This window comes from Ictalurus punctatus, chromosome 19 (genome assembly GCF_001660625.3).
Source record: "Ictalurus punctatus breed USDA103 chromosome 19, Coco_2.0, whole genome shotgun sequence".
In the NCBI taxonomy this organism is placed as follows: Eukaryota; Metazoa; Chordata; class Actinopteri; order Siluriformes; family Ictaluridae; genus Ictalurus; species Ictalurus punctatus.
In genome coordinates this window covers 21,657,668-21,678,142 of record NC_030434.2, presented here as the reverse complement: position 1 = coordinate 21,678,142, position 20,475 = coordinate 21,657,668, and the positions used below count along the sequence as shown (strand labels likewise).

At 38.1% G+C, this 20,475-nt stretch overlaps 1 protein-coding gene across 2 annotated transcripts; it reads left to right on the top strand.

The window, feature by feature from the left end:
• The first annotated feature begins 1,094 nt into the window (after positions 1–1,094).
• On the top strand, positions 1,095–20,118 carry sult4a1 (sulfotransferase family 4A, member 1). Of its 2 annotated transcripts, XR_006984108.2 has the most exons (8): positions 1,104–1,404; positions 5,775–5,905; positions 7,213–7,293; positions 7,391–7,517; positions 8,047–8,141; positions 10,521–10,659; positions 13,425–13,562; positions 16,137–20,118. XR_006984108.2 is itself a non-coding variant. In NM_001201179.1 (7 exon segments), coding segments are annotated over 7 exon segments (855 nt in total). In that variant the 5' UTR covers positions 1,095–1,235; the 3' UTR covers positions 16,250–16,409.
• Positions 20,119–20,475: the final 357 nt, after the last annotated feature.

Below are 20,475 nucleotides of genomic sequence, written 5' to 3'. Positions count from 1 at the left end.
TGAAAATGTGAGTTAGAAATAAAAGTGCCTTGCCTTGTCTTATTTATATGAGGTAAGGTATTGTTTCATGATTCAAGTTTATTGTCTCTTTCTGTGCATAAAGAGTGCTTTAAGCAACTACAATGAAATTCTTGTGCTACAGTTGCACACTCCTACGAGGACACGGTGCAAAAATGATCAACGAGTTCTTCTTACGTATTACAAAAAGTAGCAAACTGTAAACAGTGAACACAGAAGAGAGACCATTCAAGATAATGTCAATGTGCTTGTGAGGGAAATTATTCATTTTTACTTTGTAACCGTTTTGTTCTTGTTCTGTTCATGTTCTTCTGAGGATAACATCATAAAGAAGATCATGACGTTTAGCTTAGTACAGAATGTTTATCTACTTACAGAGACACAAGCATGTTCTTCTTTTAAGGCTTCGACCCTGAAACAAAGCCTGTTTGACCTGCCTCACACTGCTCCTTATCGGTACGTATAAGTGTATCCTGCCGTGTGCTTCATATATATATAGTAGATGTTCAGCACAAGCGCCTCAGAGCGCTCTCATTCTTCTATCCTGTATTCATCCTTCTGTAATAAACTTTTTTACCTCAGAGGACGAGTCTGCATGTAGTGTCTAATTTCCACGACAGTGCTCTGAGCAAGTAAAAAGAATAAAAAAAATCCAAAGATAAGCTGTAAACAATGCATGCAGTCAGGAAGTGACATAGTTGGAGATATTGCACATACAGTACTTTAAAAAAAAATTAATGTACTCTGAGCCAGTAAAAATAATAATAAACTGTATCACTGCATGCAGGAAGTGACACAGTTGGAGATATTGCACATACAGTACCAGGACAGTCTGATATCAGTCTATTCATCAGCTTGGCAGAGAGAAAGGTTACTCTGGATAAGCTAAATCTACGTGTTCTTCAGCTTTCAAAACAGAGGAGAGCAATTCTGTCATAATTGAACATCACTTCCGGATTGAAGCCAGTGAGCGGCTGAGGCCACGCCCCTCAGGCTGGTGCTGATGCTGAGCGCAGAGAGAGAGAGAGAGAGAGAGAGAGATTCGTGGCATTACATCACTTCAGGAGCATGTGATTGGCTGGAGATCAAGGCGCCTGCAGTCCTGCACGTCTTCGCCATCACAACCGAGACTAAGCTACGTGATCTCAAATGCATCTTTTTCTCTATAAACACAAAAGGAATTAATTGCATTGACATCCGACTCCTTGGCTGTGAAGATGGCAGAAAGCGAGGTGGACACGCCGAGCACCCCGATAGAGTACGAGAGCAAATACTTCGAGCATGATGGAGTCCGCCTTCCTCCGTTTTGTCGAGGGAAGATGGACGAGATCGCCAACTTCTCCCTCAGAAGTAGTGACATATGGATTGTTACTTACCCGAAATCAGGTATGTGTGCATGCTGTGTCCTGGAATAGCTGCTGGATGAATTCATAGTAGAGTTATAATGCCTTCTGTCTTGTGCTGCTTATATGGGTGGATGCTGTAGGGTTGTTGTTTATAAGGAATCAAATTAGTCAATTAAACAGCAACAACAACAACAATAACAACAACAACCACGTGTGTAGCAATGCATTTTATTTCATTCTGCTTGCATAATATTGTCCAGATGTGTGTATTTATAGTCAGCTATTACTGGGGTTTTTTTCTGACGCAGTAGGCCTATATAATGCGAAAAGCCTTACATTGTTTTTTGTTTGTTTGTTTGTTTGTGTGTTTGTTTTTAATCGAATGATTCGTTTTGGTTTATCATTTGATTCTTTTTGTTTCCACGCGAGACTGATATACACTATTTGAGAGAGTGTTTTTTTGTACACTTAGGTACTAATTGCGTCATTAAACTTTGGAGTCAAAACCAATGACTTTTATTTGAAAGTTTATTCCCTCCACCAGACAAGAGACTCGTTTCGGATGAAATAAAAGGAGTCGAAGAGAAGATTAAGAGCTTGTGTGAAATGACACACTCCGTCCAAAGCTAGTCCAGTGTTTACATCTCTTTTTTTCCTGCCGTGCGTCATGAACGCGCGCTCAGATGCGGGGCTGCTGCGGAGAGTCTGCGTGACGCGCGGTGATGATATGACAACCTGAGCCAGCTCGGGTGGGTCCCGTTCAGCGCAAAGCCTCCTGGGAGTTTAAGCCCAGCATTTCCGCGATATGTAGCCTGGATGCACAATGAAAGTGTTTACAGTTCCCTTACAGAAAAATCCTATGAAGGTCACGTGAATAATAATAATATTAATCACATGGTTCGTATGTGGAATTTGTATGTGCGTGGTTTGTGAACAATGTTTCACACTTTTTTCACATGTAGTGTATGTGGTTTTATCTTGTGGTTGCATGTGGTCGATCCATACATCCATCCATTTTCTATACCGCTTATCCTACTGGGTCGCGGGGAGCCTACTGGAGCCTATCCCAGGGAGCATGGGGCACGAGGCGGGGTACACCCTGGACAGGGTGCCAATCCATCGCAGAGCACAATCACACACATTCACACACTACGGACACTTTGGACATGCCAATCAGCCTACCATACATGTCTTCGGACTGGGGGAGGAAACCGGAGTACCCGGAGGAAACCCCGGTATCATGGGAAGAACATGCACAAACTCCACACACACAGGGCTGCGGCGGGAATCAAACCCCCAACCCCCGATTAATTCATGCTAATGTGATCTTTGCTGGATTCGTTAATTCTGTGATTATTTTCACATATGATTTTACATGATTAATTTATTTTCACCTGTGATTTATACACATCATTTACTTATGTTCACGTGATTTTTTTGGCTGTTTAATTTATTGTCACATTAATTTTTCATGTTATGTTCTCATGTTTATAATTCCTTTTTAACATGTGATCACAAGGTTCACATTTTGTCGCTTGTGTTTACTTGGGTTCACGTGCAATTTCAGGGTATACCGTGTTTTTCCCACTCACCTAATCACGTGAAAACAAAACAAAACAACAACAACAAAAAAGCCCCCTGACGATAACATGAGAAATGTATGTGATTTTTCTGTAAGGGCTCCAGTGTAGGAGTGCTAATGCAGCGTATGAGCCAATTTAATGTTGTAGGATTAATTAAACACTGGGGAATTGTGTCTGTATAAGGCCCCTATATCTTGTATATCAACCTTGCGCATTATGAAATATGCAACTTGATATAAACAGGAAGTGGCAGCTACATTAAGGAGGTTCACTCTCAGCACTTATTTCATTGCTTGCACATATAATGTGAAAATTACTCAGGAAGGAAGGTAGCCTGGTTTCTCTGGGGACTTTGATACAGCCTCGATATAACCACAGACAGATCAGCTACAGCCGAGCTAGAACCTGATCTGAGAGAATGCAAGAGGCAAATACAGACTGAGAGACTCCAAATAAGAAAGATAAAGAGCAAGTCTGTGTAGGACAAAACTATCTGAGGGAGGGGCTGAAATCACCTGATCCCAATCTTACTTATATTGTGTTTACGGTCAAATATATCTCAAACTGGTAGAGGAATGTAGAAGGCATGGGTGGAAGGCCCAGTGCGAGCCCGTTGAGGTGGGCCGCAGGGGCTTTGTAGGGTGGTCTGTATATCGGACACTCATTCTCCTTGGCATCAGAGGGTTGCATACATATAAGAACATCAGTGAAGATGTAGAAAAAGCATTGAGGTGGCTATGCATCAAGAGATGGTGTAGTGTGCCACATGGATACGAACCGGGGCCTGATCACTAATGGCTGAGTTACCCAGGTGGCGGTGTATGATGATTGAAAACCTAATACACCCTATGACCCTGGGTGCGTCCAAGTCGCACCATCTGGTGTTTCAAGAAACTTCCAATAGTTCAACTTAGTCAGTGAGACAATGGGCAGTATGCAAATAGTCATAGCAAGCATAGACACAAGGGCAATCTATAATCTATATGGGTAAACAGGAGCAACACTCAAAAACAACACAAGAAGGACAGTTGGCAAGACGTCTCAAAAAACACTGAAGATTGCATGGGATTGTATATGAGTGAACCAGGAAGTGAAAGCGGTTGTGAACGAGGGACTGTACTAGTACTCAAGGGATATGATCCTCTACTGCTGGGAGGGGTATCGTTGCACGTTAATATGATAGCAGTTAAGATAATGACCCCTAACAAGCATCCAAACCAACACAGAAATTTGTGCAGACATTTTCATGGCAGTTGCCAGTGAGTATGGAGCTGATTGTCTCATTGTCTCACACCAGCACCAGTTACAGCAAACCATTACTCAAGCTAAAGTTTTCTGCAATTTAGGAACGTGTGTGTGTGTGTGTATCCAAGAAGAGAGAGAAAAAAACAACAACAGTGGCATTGAGGAAAAAATAGGTCCTGTTGTTGATGGCTGTGAAGTCATGCGTGGGAAATAGAAAGCCTCTACATTAGCCATTAGACACAAATGAGCACATTTACTGAAGCTGTTAGCACACACTAAATGGCTATGGCTAATGCACTGTAGCAGTTTGGAAGTAGGGTTGAAATAGAACCCACGTAGATGAATTGATTATACTGATTATACTGAATGTACTGATTACTATCGAATACTGAATGCATCATGTCTTCAAAGAGCATAAAGATGTGTAATTATTAAAGGTGTAATTTTATCTCGGACAGATTTCTATACATATTTCATTCATTCATCCACTGCAGTGGATGTGCATTGTGCACAAGGCAGGAACCTTGACCCTTGAATGTGTCACCCAGGGGCGTTTCTAGAGTTTGATCACTACTGGCGCACAGGCCCTCCAAGAATCTTTGCAAAAGTACTTCAAATTACAAATGACTACAAATTGACACACTACTCATTAACACAGCGATAAGCGTTAGCCTGGTAGTTACCTCACATTAGCTACAATATCATATTATGAATCATTATCTGACTGCAAGTCGAGGTTTCCACAGGGAAACGCGAAGGGAGGGGGAGCACAGTGGAGGGGGCGGGGCTTATGATTGAAGAGGATGCACGGGATATTTTCACTGCAACTAGCGTTACAGTCAGCCTTCACGTTTTAAATCATTCAAATGATGTAAATGATAACGATCAACAAATAGGAAAGTTTATTGTTTATTGAACAGAAGGGTCTAGCGGTGCCCCTGGTGTCACCATTCCATAACAGGGCGAATAATAAGCAGATGGTTGTTGTGATGTGTTGTTATTTAATAAAGAACAACAATTAATTGTTGATTTGAAACTGTATGGAAATGTTTATTCAGCATTTATGGAAGGAGTCTCCAGTGTCAGTGCTTTGTAAAGGTCAGCAATAAACCTGTAACTTTTACTACTATGTTTTCAGACAAGGGGATGGAGAAGTTTGTGTGTGTGTGTGTGTGTGTGTGTGTGTGTGTGTGTGTGTGTGTGTGTTTTAGTAACTATTATTTTTTAAATAATTAGTTCTTATTAAATAAAGAAACATGAATGCCTGTGAGGGAACAGTTGTTTATGTATTCTATAATGTATTCTATAACAGGAGATAACTTGTTTGACTGTGAAGTGTATATGTGCTAAATCATCACGCTCGTGTATAGGACACAAGTTAGACTAAGTCTACGCAGATCCCAGAGATTTTTTTTTTTTTTTTTTACATAATAATAATAGTTAGCTGCTTCCTGTTTAGTATGTTGTCTAAATACATTGCTCCTGAGACACGTGTAAAATAAACTGTATATAGTGAATACATTAATATATAGTTGTCTTTTTTAAAAAAACAAAAAACTAAAAACGTTTTTCTGTCACGAAGGTACGAGCCTGCTGCAGGAGGTAGTGTATCTTGTGAGTCAGGGGGTGGACCCAGATGAAATTGGACTCATGAATATTGATGAGCAACTTCCAGTGTTGGAGTATCCTCAGCCTGGCTTAGATATCATTCAGGTATGTGCGTGCACACACACACACACACACACACACACACACAAATTACTAAACAGGATTTGTCCAAAACAAAATAATGAACTCTGGCAAAAAAAACAAGGAACAAAAAGAAAAAATCTTGCACTCCAAAACTTAAAAAAAAAGTAAAATCCATCCATCTTCTGTACCGCTTATCCTACTGGGTCATGGGGAACCTGGAACCTATCCCAGGGAGCATGGGGCACAAAATGGGGTTACACCCTGGGCAGGGTGCCAATCCATTACAGGGCACAATCACATACACATTCACACACCAATTCATACCCTTTGGAAACTTTAGACACGCCAATCAGCCTACCATGCATGTGTTTGGACTGGGGGAGGAAACCGGAGTACCCGGAGGAAACCCCCGCAGCACGGGGAGAACATGCAAACTCCACACACACACACAGGGCTGCAGCGGGAATCAAACCCCAACCCTGGAGGTGTGAAGCGAACATGCTAACCACTAAGTCACCATGCGCCTTTGCAAAATCCAAAATATTTGATTAGACCATCATGAGTGCATTGATTAGTGCAGTGATTAAAAAAAAGGGGGAAATTGTATGACATATGACAGGGTTAGAACAGATGCAAAAGAGGTTAAAGGCAATAATAATAATAATAATAATAATAATAATAATAATAATAATGATGAGCATCTGTGAAGCCTAATATACCAAATGTCTTGTTGGTTAAATTAAACTGGTTACAGTGGCATAGTGATGATGCACAATGAACACATTCATATCATGCTATAATGCATTTATATGGCGTTTTTATTAACATCGTTACAATTACTTCTAAAAATACATTAGACATAATAGCTATTGTTATTATGCTTTATGAATTGTTTCTATAAGTAGCATTCATAACACATATAGCACCTTTATAGAGCCTTATAGAGCATTACAAGATATGTCTTGTTTTTTTATTTATTTATTTATTTATTTAAACAAACGAATAATGGCAAAGAGATTGTCAGGAAAATGTTGTACATGTAGTAATTCCAAATAAATATAATATTGTTTATATGATGTATATATGAATGCATTATAACAGGTTATGAGGGCATTCATAGTTAAATAGACAGAACGTGTTACTATTAAATGACTCTTTTTCACATTGAACAAGGGTGTGCAAACTTTTAAGTTGTTTTAAACAGTTACACCACACATTTTGTTTATGTAACACAGAGCAAGAGAATCTGTGCTTCAGCTGTAAAAGCGGTGTGTCAGGATTTCGAGCTAAAATGGACTCGTAGTTTTGCTTTTGGTTTGACTTTACAGGAGCTGACATCACCTCGCCTGATCAAAAGTCACCTGCCGTACCGCTTCCTCCCCACGGCCATGCATAACGGCGAGGGGAAGGTATAACCACATCTCGCTTTGCCATCTTAAGTGTCCACACTGATGCTAGTGTCCTGCACTGACCCGGTGAGTGTGTGTTTGTGTGTATGTACTTCAGGTTATCTACATGGCCAGGAATCCTAAAGACCTGGTGGTCTCCTACTACCAGTTTCACCGCTCTTTAAGAACCATGAGCTACCGTGGAACCTTTCAGGAGTTCTGTCGCCGCTTTATGAACGACAAGTGTGAGTGAGCTACACTCCAAAACCGGCTGATGGACTCAAAACAAGCACAGGAATGAATGAGGAAAACACTGACCATACACATTCTCTCTCTCTCTCTCTCTCTCTCTCTCTCTCTCTCTCTCTCTCTCTCTCTCTCACTCTCTCTCTCTCTCTCACTCTCTGTCTCACTCTCTCTCCCTCACTCTCTGTCTCCCTCTCTCCCTCTCTCTCTCTCGCTCTCTCTCTCACTCTCTCCCTCTCTCTCTCATTCTCCCTCATTCTCTCTCTGTCTGTCTCTCTCTCTCTCTCTCTCTCGCTCTCTCTCTCATTCTCATTCTCTCTCTCTCACTCTCTCATTCTGTCTCTCTCACTCTCTCTCATTCTCTCTCATTCTCACTCATTCTCATTCTCTCTCTTGCTCTCTCTCTCATTCTCATTCTCTCTCTCTCTCATTCTCTGTCTCTCTCACTCTCTCTCACTCTCTCTCATTCTCACTCATTCTCTCTCTCTCTCTCTCTCTCTCTCTCTCTCTCTCTCTCTCTCTCTGCAGTAGGATATGGCTCCTGGTTTGAGCATGTGCAGGAATTCTGGGAACATCGCATGGACTCAAATGTCCTCTTTCTAAAACATGAGGATATGTACAAGGTACATGTATTACAAGTCTGTTACCACATACACAGACACACGCACACACACACACACACACACACACACACACACAGAGCAGCATGGTTGTTTATCACTGTTGTGCTATTGGACTTTCCAAAGGTCAATATACAAAACCTATAGGCAGAAAAACACACAGGCATTTCTCTGTAAGACTATTAGTGCATCTGATATCTAGTATCGACTAGATAACATAACTTAATAAAAACGTTCAGATGTTCTATACATCAACGTTTTCTTGAGAACCCTTTTTTTGTTGATAAGAGGGTATATGTTTATGAATGAGGTTTATAATATGCTGTTTCTCTGTTGGGATTTATCTATGGGGAGGAACAGTAATAGTGATGATAGTAAAGTCCAGTGTTAACACACAAACACAGAAGACGTACCTTTGTTCAGCAGTGTTCGAAACAGCAGGTGTGTTTCCCCAACACTGAAGAGCTAATATCATGAACCAGGGTTGCCAGGTTTCAGCCAAAGTTCCAGCCCAACTAACTAAAAAAAACCACACAAGAGACCTGTCCCAAAACATTCGGGTATTGGAAAAGAAAGACGCATTTGTCTTCTTCTTTTGTTTTTTCCTCAGCTTTTGTGTGGGAAATAATGTCACGCATTTCTAACATAAGGACGTTGTCCACACCATAATCCCCCTTTCACTCTCCCAATCTTTTCAATACACTGTATCGTAACATAGAAATGGTTCTGGACATCATCGACACACTCTAGCACTTACAGTGTGCCTTCATCTGAGGAACATTTATTAGATTTCATTCTCATTATTTGCTATGAAACAAGTTCTTGGTGGCTGTGGAGTATTTTTAAACTAACCCTATCTGGCATAAAAAATCTATCTATCTATCTATCTATCTATCTATCTATCTATCTATCTATGCTTCTATCTGTCTGTCTGTTTATCTATCTATCTATCTATCTATCTATCTATCTATCTATCTATCTATCTATCTGTCTGTCTGTCTGTGCTTCTATCTATCTATCTATCTATCTATCTATCTATCTATCTATCTATCTATCTGTCTGTCTGTCTGTCTGTCTGTCTGTGCTTCTATCTGTCTGTCTGTCTGTTTATCTATCTATCTATCTGTCTGTCTGTCTGTGCTTCTATCTATCTATCTATCTATCTATCTATCTGTCTGTCTGTCTGTCTGTCTGTGCTTCTATCTGTCTGTCTGTCTGTTTATCTATCTATCTATCTGTCTATCTGTCTGTCTGTCTGTGGTTCTATCTGTCTGTCTGTCTGTTTATCTATCTATCTATCTATCTATCTATCTATCTATCTATCTATCTATCTATCTGTCTGTCTGTCTGTGCTTCTATCTATCTATCTATCTATCTATCTATCTATCTATCTATCTATCTATCTGTCTGTCTGTCTGTCTTTCTGTCTGTCTGTGCTTCTATCTATATATCTATCTGTCTGTCTGTCTATCTATCTATCTGTCTGTCTATCTATTGGTCTGTCTGTCTGTCTGTCTGTCTATCTGTCGGTCTGTCTGTCTGTCTGTCTGTCTATCTTTGTTGCTTAGCACCCAGTTGAAGTGGAAATGGAGACTGTGCATAAACAGAAGGTTAAAGTTTCTAAACGCACCAACAAGCCAACATGTTGAATCAGAAGTTCAAAGTGAAAACTACGCAAGTGTACACAGTGTACAGTGCAGCACCTGATCTATACAATAACAGTATCTATACCATATACCTAATCAGTAGAAAAACACACACACACACACACACACACACACACACACACACACACACACACACGTTCTTGGCTAGACCTTGATCCCCACACCTCAGATATTCACTTGCATTTTAGTGACTGAGATTTATTTCATTTTATAGTTAGAGCAACAAATATTTCATGCTAATATTACTATTTAATGAATGTTTAGGATGTTATGAATGTGTAATGTAGAGGTTTTTCATATATACAATGCTAGCTACATTCAAAAACCGTAACATAGAATGATATGATATGACACCAAAGAAATTTTCGGAATTTTTGGGACGTTTTGTTGTGTTGTTTTTGATAAAACATATATCCTGAGAAAACAATTCAAAAGAAACTTACCATGGGGAAAAACTGAAATAATATACATGTATACGGATTTTAAAATTATATTGCGTGTATGATTACGTAGGCTAAGTAGGATCAGTAATGAATGTGCTAGTGACTTACTGAATTATACCAAGAGTTTCAGACTTTTCTCTGTCTCTCTATTTTTGGCGCATTCTCTCTCTCTCTCTCTCTCTCTCTCTCTCTCTCTCTATCTCTCTGTCTCTCTGTCCTTCTCAAACTGTCTCACTCTGTTTGTCTCTCTCTCTCTGTCTCTCTCTCTGCAGGACCTGGCTACGCTGGTGGAACAGTTGGCACGGTTCCTGGGTATCTCGTGTGATAAGGCTCAGCTGGAGAGCATGGTGGAGAGCTGCAATCAGCTTATTGAGCAGTGCTGTAACTCAGAGGCTCTGTCCATCTGCAGGGGTGAGACACAGACACACAGACAGAGAGACCTACAGAGAGACACACAGACAGAGACTAAGGCACATTTGATGGGATTCTGTAAGGACATCTGGGCAGAGGTTTATATATATATATATATATATATATATATATATATATATATATATATATATATATATATATATATATATATATATACATGTTTCTGTGAATGCTGTACATACTGCTGCTTTGTCATATCATATTTACTCTGTCAGAGCTATTGCTGTATGAGAAAGGGGCAAAGATTCCCAGATTTGGTTTTCCAGTAGCTGCAGACTGTCCTGGATCCACACTACCATTCACATTTGAAAACAGCTCAGCATTTCAGGCCAAAGCAGAACATTTAAGTAAAGTTTTAAACATGCTCTTGACCACATTCCCTCATGATTCAGAAGTGTGAAACGCCTTCGTCACGTGTGAGACCACTGGCAGCACGTAAAGAGAAGAACATGGTCTACGGTAATATTAACTCAATCCGTCAAACCTATAAGGGGTCATCGAACATACTGGAACAATCCATAAGTTATTTAAGAGGCTTCTTCCAAGGTGACGGAAAGTTGACTATAAAAACAGTAAGAACCAGAGGCTCTGATGTTTTTGTTCTTCAGCGCCATCATGTGGCGACAAAGTGTAACGCTGGATGTAAATGATTTCATTTAATCATAAAACACAATATTCAGACACCATTTTGAATTTTATTTGATTTTGAGCTTTTAATTGGTTCTTTAATTTATAAATGTATTTATTAAATTTTAATAAACCTCTCTAGTTTACTAGTTTTTGCACATTCGGATTATGGTTCTTACCCGGTGAGCACTGAGTAATAAAAAACAAACAGGGACTTTTATTACTAAGCATCAGTTTAAGGATTTTTGCTCAAATTTAGTTGGTCCACATTGATTTGATGACTGGTATTAGTCGTCTACACCAATAATGTATACATACACTACCGGTCAAAAGTTTGTGGACACTCAACTGAAATGTTTCTCATGATCTTAAAAAGCTTTTGATCTGAAGGTGTATATGATTAAATGTTTGAAATTGGTGTTGTAGAAAAAAATATCGTTATGTTTATGATTATATCATTCCAACATATTCATTTCTTTCATTAGAAAACTAACATTTTATTTACAAATAAATATTTTTTTAAATGGACGTCTCGGAGCGAAATATTCCGAAAAGCAGCCGATAAGAGTCCAGCGTAGGTGGGAACTCCTTTAATACTGTTTTAAAAACATCTCAGGGAAATTCCTCAAGAAATCGGTCGAGAAAACGGCAAGAACACATTTCTGGAAATTCTAGGCGAAAAGAACGTCTACTTTGAAGATGCTAAAATATTCAATTATTTAGATTTATTTATTTATTTATTTATTTATTTATATCAGAACATAATTCCCATAGTCCCATTTGTGTTACTCCAGAGTTTTGACTTTATTATTATTATTCTAAGATGTGGAGGAAAAATAAAAATAACAAATGAGTGTGTCCAAACTTTTGACCGGTAGTGTATATACTATTCATCTTCTCTAAATCTTTATAGATAAAATATATTACAAACCTTCCCTCTGGCTGAATTCCAGAGGTCCCCCTGACGTCCATTCCATGGAAATGTACATGTCTTGGTGTTCACTGGGATAGTTATACAGTATATGCAGAGGTGGGTAGTAACGCGCTACATTTACTGGAGTTACTTTTTGGAAAAAAAATTACTTTTAAGAGTCCACTGTAAAACCCGATAAGTTCATTTAACTCAAAGAATTTGAGGAAAGTATTTGCCTCGAAATTTTTACGTTGCTAAATCAATTTCTATAAGCCAAATACACTTAAATATAACAAAAAATTCTAAATTTAATAAAACAAAAAGTTACATTTTTGTTATATTTAAGTGCATTTGGCTTAAAGAAATTGATTTATCAACTTAAAATGTTTGAGGTAATTAGTTTCCTCAAATTTTTTGAGTTAAATGGACTTATCCGGTTTTACAGTGAAGGTTTAACTGGCCACGCTTATACTCAAGTTCATTTTTAATCACAGAAATGTACTTTTCCATTCGGTGGTGTTCCTCCATCACTGTTAAACCTTAATGAATATATTTAGTTTTAATAATTAGTTTATATCATGTGTACTGAGATCACGAGTCTTGCGATGCGGACGCAGCAAACACTCATTTTTTTAGCGGCTCGGTCCCGGAGAGGGGGAAGAAGCGAGCGTGTTGAGGGAGGCAGGATAGAGATTTTGTGTTGGAAATGACATGTTCTGTGTCACTGTACCCATCACAGGACTGGGATATGCTGCTTCGTCTTGAACCCATTTTTGATATTGTATAAACGGAACAGACTTTCACGGAGAGGTGTGACTTCCAGTTCTCCATGTAGTCTGAGCTCCAGGATTTTCCCTTCATTTTAATCAGCTCCGAAGTAACTAGTAACTTGCTACGCGAGTAATCTTCTCATTGCATACTTTACTACTCTTACTCAAGTCATTATGAACATTACTACTGTCACTCTTACTTCAGTAATTATCTTTATAAGTAGTTTTAATGTAAAAATGTTGCCGGCTCTACCCACCTCCCAATACCTCCCAATACCATACCCAATATTTCATATATTACATGCTTTATTTGTGAACATTTTTGTTGAAATGGATCATTTTGTTGATTTGATTTGCATTTACTGCTTCATTATGTATTGTTTTTGTTGTTGTTGTTGTGGTTTTTTATGTTTTGTTGATTTTTTTTCCTTTAGTGCATGGATTCTTTGCGTGTCTTGATGGTGAGAAGTGATGAGCATGCAGTAGGGTCTTAGATAAACAATGAGCATGGAGAAAGAGAAAGAGAGAGAGAAAGAGAGAGAGCGAGAGAGACAGGGGAAGTGAGAACCAAGGTGAGTGTGAGTGAGACAGAAACACCTACTAATACCTGGCTCTTCTTTACAAACAAGTGGTATGAATGTCTTTATTGCCTTTAATATCAATATATTTATTGATATTTGTAATAAATCTGCTGTGTAAGGACCTGGGGCTACAGGAAAGTAATCAACAGGGGGGTGTGGCTGAGCGCTTGTTAACACCTCAAAGTTTATTATTGACCAATAACAGCATGCTCTGAGGTATTTTATTTCTTTTACGCCTCGGCAACTTGCCAGTGATTACTTTTTAAAATTCAGTAACGACACTTTATACTTTTTATCCAGTTATTCTTAAAAATAGTTCAATATAGTTCCTGTTATCGCTTACATTACAGCAGCTATAAACAGCCATTCCCTTACTAACTCGCCATGTTACTGAGAAACATAAAAGTCCTCAAACCTGGAAAACTAAAAGCTACAGCTTTAATTTTACTTTACTGTAAAACTTTATACCATAAATTAAAAAAACCCCAACATATTCTCAAAGAAAACATGTAAACAATTAATGTTTTTTTAATCTGTTTATGTAGAGCGTCTGCCATAGAAGTCCTTGTACAAGTTGTTACTACACTCTTAAAGCACACGTGTTCATTTTGAACACATCTGTGTGTCTATTTAAGGACAACACATTTTGTCTTGCTTTCAACACAATCAGCGTGTTAGTACATTTAACACATGCTGTGTGTTAGTACATTTACACACAAAGATGTCTTAAAACATAACACAAAAACAGCACAGATCATGAGTCTTTATTGATCACATATACATATGCACAGTGAAATTCTTTTCTTCGCATACCCCAGCATGTTAGGAAGTTGGGGTCAGAGTGCAGGGTCAGCTGTGATACAGCGCCCCCTGGAGCAGAGAGGGTTAAGGGCCTTGCTCAAGGGCCCAACAGTGGCAGCTTGGCAGTGCTGGGGCTTGAACCCCCCGACTTTCCGATCAGTAACCCAGAGCCTTAAACACCAAGACACCACTGCCCCAGATGTGTTGTTTATACTTTTTCCCCCTTTATACTTTATACAATTATCCTAAAATGCAGTTTGTATGTATGCTAAAATTCTACTAAAATGCTCAGAAAATAAACAAACAATTGCATGAAATTCAGGCGGTGTTTATTAAAATCATTAAAACGTTTGACAGATGGAAGAATTAGAGTCGGTGCATCTTCTTACAAATCTCCCGTCCATCTGGCAAGACAGGAGTTCCACTCCCTTCCATTTGAAAAGCTGTAAAAGAGCAAAACGAGTGTTGGTTAGTTGTTCACTAGAAAGTAGGGAAAAATGCCTTTGGGCTTTAACTGAGAAATTATGTTACAGAATCCCAACCTACTGTAATTCCCATCCTCTCTTTTTGTCACATTAAACTTGTGAAGAACTTTTAGCCTCGACATTTCTGAGCTAGCGAAGTTCCGTTAGCCACTGACTGTCTGCACCTGTTACCCAGCATTGACATTCACTGAATGCATGAAGAAACACGGCCCTAACCCATCCTCCTAATGCTGTTTACTACAGCTCGCCTTGTCCAAACCACTTGCTAAATGTAGTTAACGTTAACCCACTCTCTGTATTACATCATGGTGAATAGCTGTAATGCTACATTATCATTAACTTTCAAAAAGGTCATGGGAATGTCTAACATTACTGTGAGCTGTATGCTAAAGTAATGTTATCAACTCATGTTAGCGTCACTCATTCCTACTACGATTGGTGACAGCATCCAGCTAGCTAATCCTAACTCGGATAAGATGCCTCAGAGATGATGCAGAGCCAGAGAATTATAGAATAAATTCAGTCCATATTTCACAGCCATCATAAAGACATGACACTACTAGCACAACGCCAACAGTGAGGAAGCAGTACATGATATTCACTGTTGAAGCCGTAGCGAAAGGTAAAGTTAATTATCACTCGCTGAGTTACTGTTTTCCAATGAATACGTTTTCTAGAGCTCCCTGTTTAAATATCACAAACTCGGCCAGGCATTTTCAGCAGCATTAATGCTAAATAGGGATTAAAGCTTCATTTGGTCGTTGTTCATTGGTCATTTGGTCATTGGTCATTTGGTCATTTAGTCATTGGTCATTTGGTCATTATTCATTTAGTTTCCTCGCCACAGGACTCCGACTCCACAGTCACAATCAAAAGCTCAAAGCAACAAACATTCACTTTGAGGCGAGTTCAGAGTTGATGCCAGTGATGATGTCGGCACCGCAGTAGGCAAAGTGATTGACAGTAATTTAACCCGTGTTGTGTTAGTCACTCGTGTGAATTTTTTTCTTCTTTTTGTAACACATTTACTGGATAATTTAACACATGCGCTGAAATAGTAATAACACAAAAAGTGTGTAGGATATTAACACATCCTTTCTGAGAGTGTATCGAAACGATGGAATCGAAATTCAACAGTACTGTGGTATAAATAGTTATAATAATACTGTATATACCAGACTGTCTTTACGTCCTCATTACGTGAAGCTTGGTGTAATTCAGTATGATGACTGTAGAAGATATAAGGGTGTGTTAATTAACAGTCTGTATGTTGCTTCAGGTCGCGTGGGCCTGTGGAAGGACATCTTCACTGTGTCCATGAACGACAAGTTTGATGCTGTGTACCGACAGAAGATGGGGAAATCTGATCTTACCTTTGATTTTGTTCTGTGAGTGAACCACATGGCGATCAGGACTCAACCAATCAGACCAACCTGCTCAGCTTGACACTGTCTGCACTTGCTTGAATGGCCCCTTATACACCTTCCACTTCTTCACCCTCCTTTCCCTTCCTTCCCAATTTCATCTCCAGCCTGACTTAGCTTATGTGTTTAAAAAAAAAAAAAAAAGTTGCTCCTTGGTAGAAGAATCGAATCAGCACATGTAACACTGCAAAGGTAAATTTGATCCAAAATCGATATGTAAAAATATTTTCCGCCCGGAGCTTCATCATCAAGTGTGTTTGCAGCGTCTTTGTGTAATACAGTGCATCAGCAATGCTTTAATGCTTTAGCCTGGTGACAAGTGTGAGTAAAATGCTTGGTGCATTACATATTGTATAGAGCTCTTCTTATAGTACCCATTTATGAAATGTATATTTATCAAATATGGGAAATACATCATTTATATTCTATAAACTAAAACCTCATTACAAAGTCTGAGAGATGTTTGGAAATGTTTCCAACGTTTGCTTGATTTCTTAGCTTTTCGTAAAAAATCATTTGATGACAAGATGTTATATTGTATACGCATTCAGCCAATCACAGGTGTGGGTCCTAGCACTGAAAGTTTTGACAGATTGAAATATTTGTAAAGTCAATCATCTTTGTTTCTTAGTTGTGTTCTGAGAATATTGATACACTGATAAATATCGTTTATGTTTGCTGAACTGAACAGCATAACAGATTATGTTTCTACACATGTGCATGCATACTTAGCAGTTTATAGTGTGTGTGTGTGTGTGTGTGTGTGTGTGTGTGTGTGTGTGTGTGTGTGTGCGTATGAGTGGCATCAACACTTTTAAGCAATATTTTATCATTTACAGCAGCCTGGTATATTGTGCAAGCTCTGTGTTGATAGAGTCAGGATAATGCTTTCTGCTCCAAGTTCAGCATCTCCAGTTCAATTCCATCATGTGTATAAAAGTTTAGGACAGACAGCGCGGGGGTGGACAAATAATTAAATTGATTAGCGAGTCACTGGGCAAGTAAAAGCGCTGGTGTGCTACCCAGTCAAAGGTTTCGATTCCCCAGTAATTTAACTGGTTAGGCTAAAAAGTTGTAGCTGACATGCTAGTTAGCTGGCTGGTTATGACTCAGCCTTAGTCATTATCCTTCTTTAGAATGTGTCCAATGTAGGACATCCTGTTTGTGACCTCGAGAAAATTTCAGCAAGTCGCTGGTCAACACTTTGGCTATAAGTAGGAAAGTTATACGACAGCTTTAAGCTATACTTTATTTTGCTCTATTGTGAGTTTAAACATTTCAAAATGATATGTTAACTTGAATTCATGAGTAACTCATTAAGGAATGAGGTATTTTTTGAAACGAGATAACTCGAAATGACAACATATCTTGAAACTAGATCACCTGAAATAATAATGTAATATCTTGATGTAACAGGTTGAGAACTCTAAATAACTGCAAATCCTGAAACTCGAAATAATGACATATTTTAAAACGAGATAACTCAAAATTATGGTGTAACATCTTGAAATGAGATGACCAGAAATAATGAATTATCTTGAAATGAGATGACCAGAAATAATGAATTATCTTGAAATGAGATAACCAGAAATAATTACATATCTTGAAAGAACATAACTCGAAATAACATCTTGCATTGAGATAACCAGATATATCAACATATCTTGAAACAAGATAACTCAAAATAACATCTAAAATGAGATAACCAGAAATAACAACATATCTTGAAACAAGATAACCAGAAATAACAACATATCTTGAAACGAGATAACCAGAAATAGCGACATGTTTTGAAACGAGATAACCAGAAATAATGAATTATCTTGAAACGAGATAACCAGAAATAGCGACATGTTTTGAAATGAGATAACCAGAAATAATGAATTATCTTGAAACGAGATAACCAGAAATAGCGACATGTTTTGAAACAAGATAACCAGAAATAACAACATATCTTGAAACGAGATAACCAGAAATAACAACATATCTTGAAAAGAGATAACCAGAAATAGCGACATGTTTCGAAACGAGATAACCAGAAATAATGAATTATCTTGAAACGACATAACCAGAAATAATGAATTATCTTGAAACGAGATAACCAGAAATAGCGACATGTTTTGAAACGAGATAACCAGAAATAATTATATATCTTGAAACAAGATAACTCGAAATAACATCTAGAATCAGCTAACCAGAAATAACAACATATCTTGAAACGAGATAACCAGAAATGTCGACATGTTTTGAAACGAGATAACCAGAAATAATGAATTATCTTGAAACGACATAACCAGAAATAACGAATTATCTTGAACTGAGATAAGAAGAAATAACAACACATCTTCAAATGAGCTATCCAGAAATAATTGCATATCTTGAAATAACATAACAACTTGAAATAACGATATAATACCTATTGATATGATGCCTTTATAATGAGTCAAGTTGAAATAACAAAATAACGAGATCTTAAGTTAAAACAATGTCTTGAAATAACGAAATATTAAGCCGAAATTACAAGAAAATATTTTGAAATAACCAGTTCTTTGGTCCAGTTGAAGTCAAAATAATGACATGGCACTTCATTTTTAAGTTCTGAAAAGGTCGCTTGCCATCCATGCACAACAGTAAAAATCGAGTAGTGTGTGCTCTAGTTACGAGGATCGAGAAGCACATTGCGTTTAAATATACGCAACAAATAAAAACATCTTTGTGAAAGTCAGGACTGAGAAGCTATGGTTCTTTCTCAGTTGGTTGAATGAGAGGAGAAAATAAAGAACCCGCTGGTGATGAATAGAAAATGAGTAGCTCAGATAAGTCATCTGATTTGTCCACCCCTGGAGAGTGGGACAGCTTACACAGAAATACACTACACTATAGTGTGTCATTCATAGATACGTGGTTTTTCTTCTAAACACTCGGTCAAGCTCGTTAATATCATGCAAGATATTACACATTATGCCAGCTTCATGTAAAAGTCCCTACTCAAAGATGACTAAAATACCAGCACTCATATCACGCCATTTTAGAGCTCGAGGCTCCCCGACACACGCCGTTAATGACATCATCACAGTTTCTATCCTGACTGAAAAACACCTTACGTCTTTATTGAAACCTTTCACCTATTGAAAATCTCTCAGATTCTTGTCTCTTTTTTAAAAAGAATTTTTAACAGAGTTGCTGAGGTGACATGCTGATGATATCTCAATATGGTATGACCATGAATTCATATATTTTCTGGAGATCCATTTTTGCGGCCACGGAGTGCAAGGTGTCCGAAAACGATCTTTACAACTTTAATACCAAATGGAAAATTAAATAAACGTGCGTGGAATTACAGTTCAGGGAAATTTACATATACACAGATGTGTTTATTCTTAAAGTAACAAAGTTACAAACAATCACTGCGAGCGCCATGAGCACAGTTTAATGTGCTTCTCTGTCAAACGGGACAATCCTAGTATTTCTACAACTCCTGCTTGACTTTTTACATCGGATAGAAGGTGTTAAGATCATTTTTGGACACAGTGTACTTTAACTCATTGCAAATACTGATTATAAAATGAGCGAGTCAAAGAAATCTCTTGATTTAGATCAGTGTGGTCACAGGAGCCCAAACACAGTAAGACTTCAGGCTTGAAATGAAGAATAAAGACATTGTGGAGTCACTGGCGTTTTGACACTAGCTCACATCACCATAAGGGAATTTTAAACGAGCATTTCCACCAAATATTTAACCGGAGGCCTTGTATTAAGTATGATCTTCTATAACAGATGAACTCATGGTTATATTATTCATGGCCACGACTTCTTTATCTTGTAGCCACAACATAATAATTCATATATATATATATATATATATATATATATATATATATATATATATATATATATATATATATATATAAATGCTATCATTAGATGAACAAGATCTCAGGTGGAGAACATGTGACTGGATCTCGTTCAGTTTCATACAATTAAGTTGTAAGAAAAGGTACGAACACTAATCCCACCCCCAAATCCTAATCCTAAACCTAACCTTTTATACACGTTGAGTAATGCGAATAGTTATAAAGCAGCAAGTGTAAGACCATACTGAAACCAAGAGAATAAATTACAGTCAATTACTTTTCATTGCTTGAGGATGATTGACTTTTTAACTTTCAATCCAGTATAATTTCAACTAGCTAC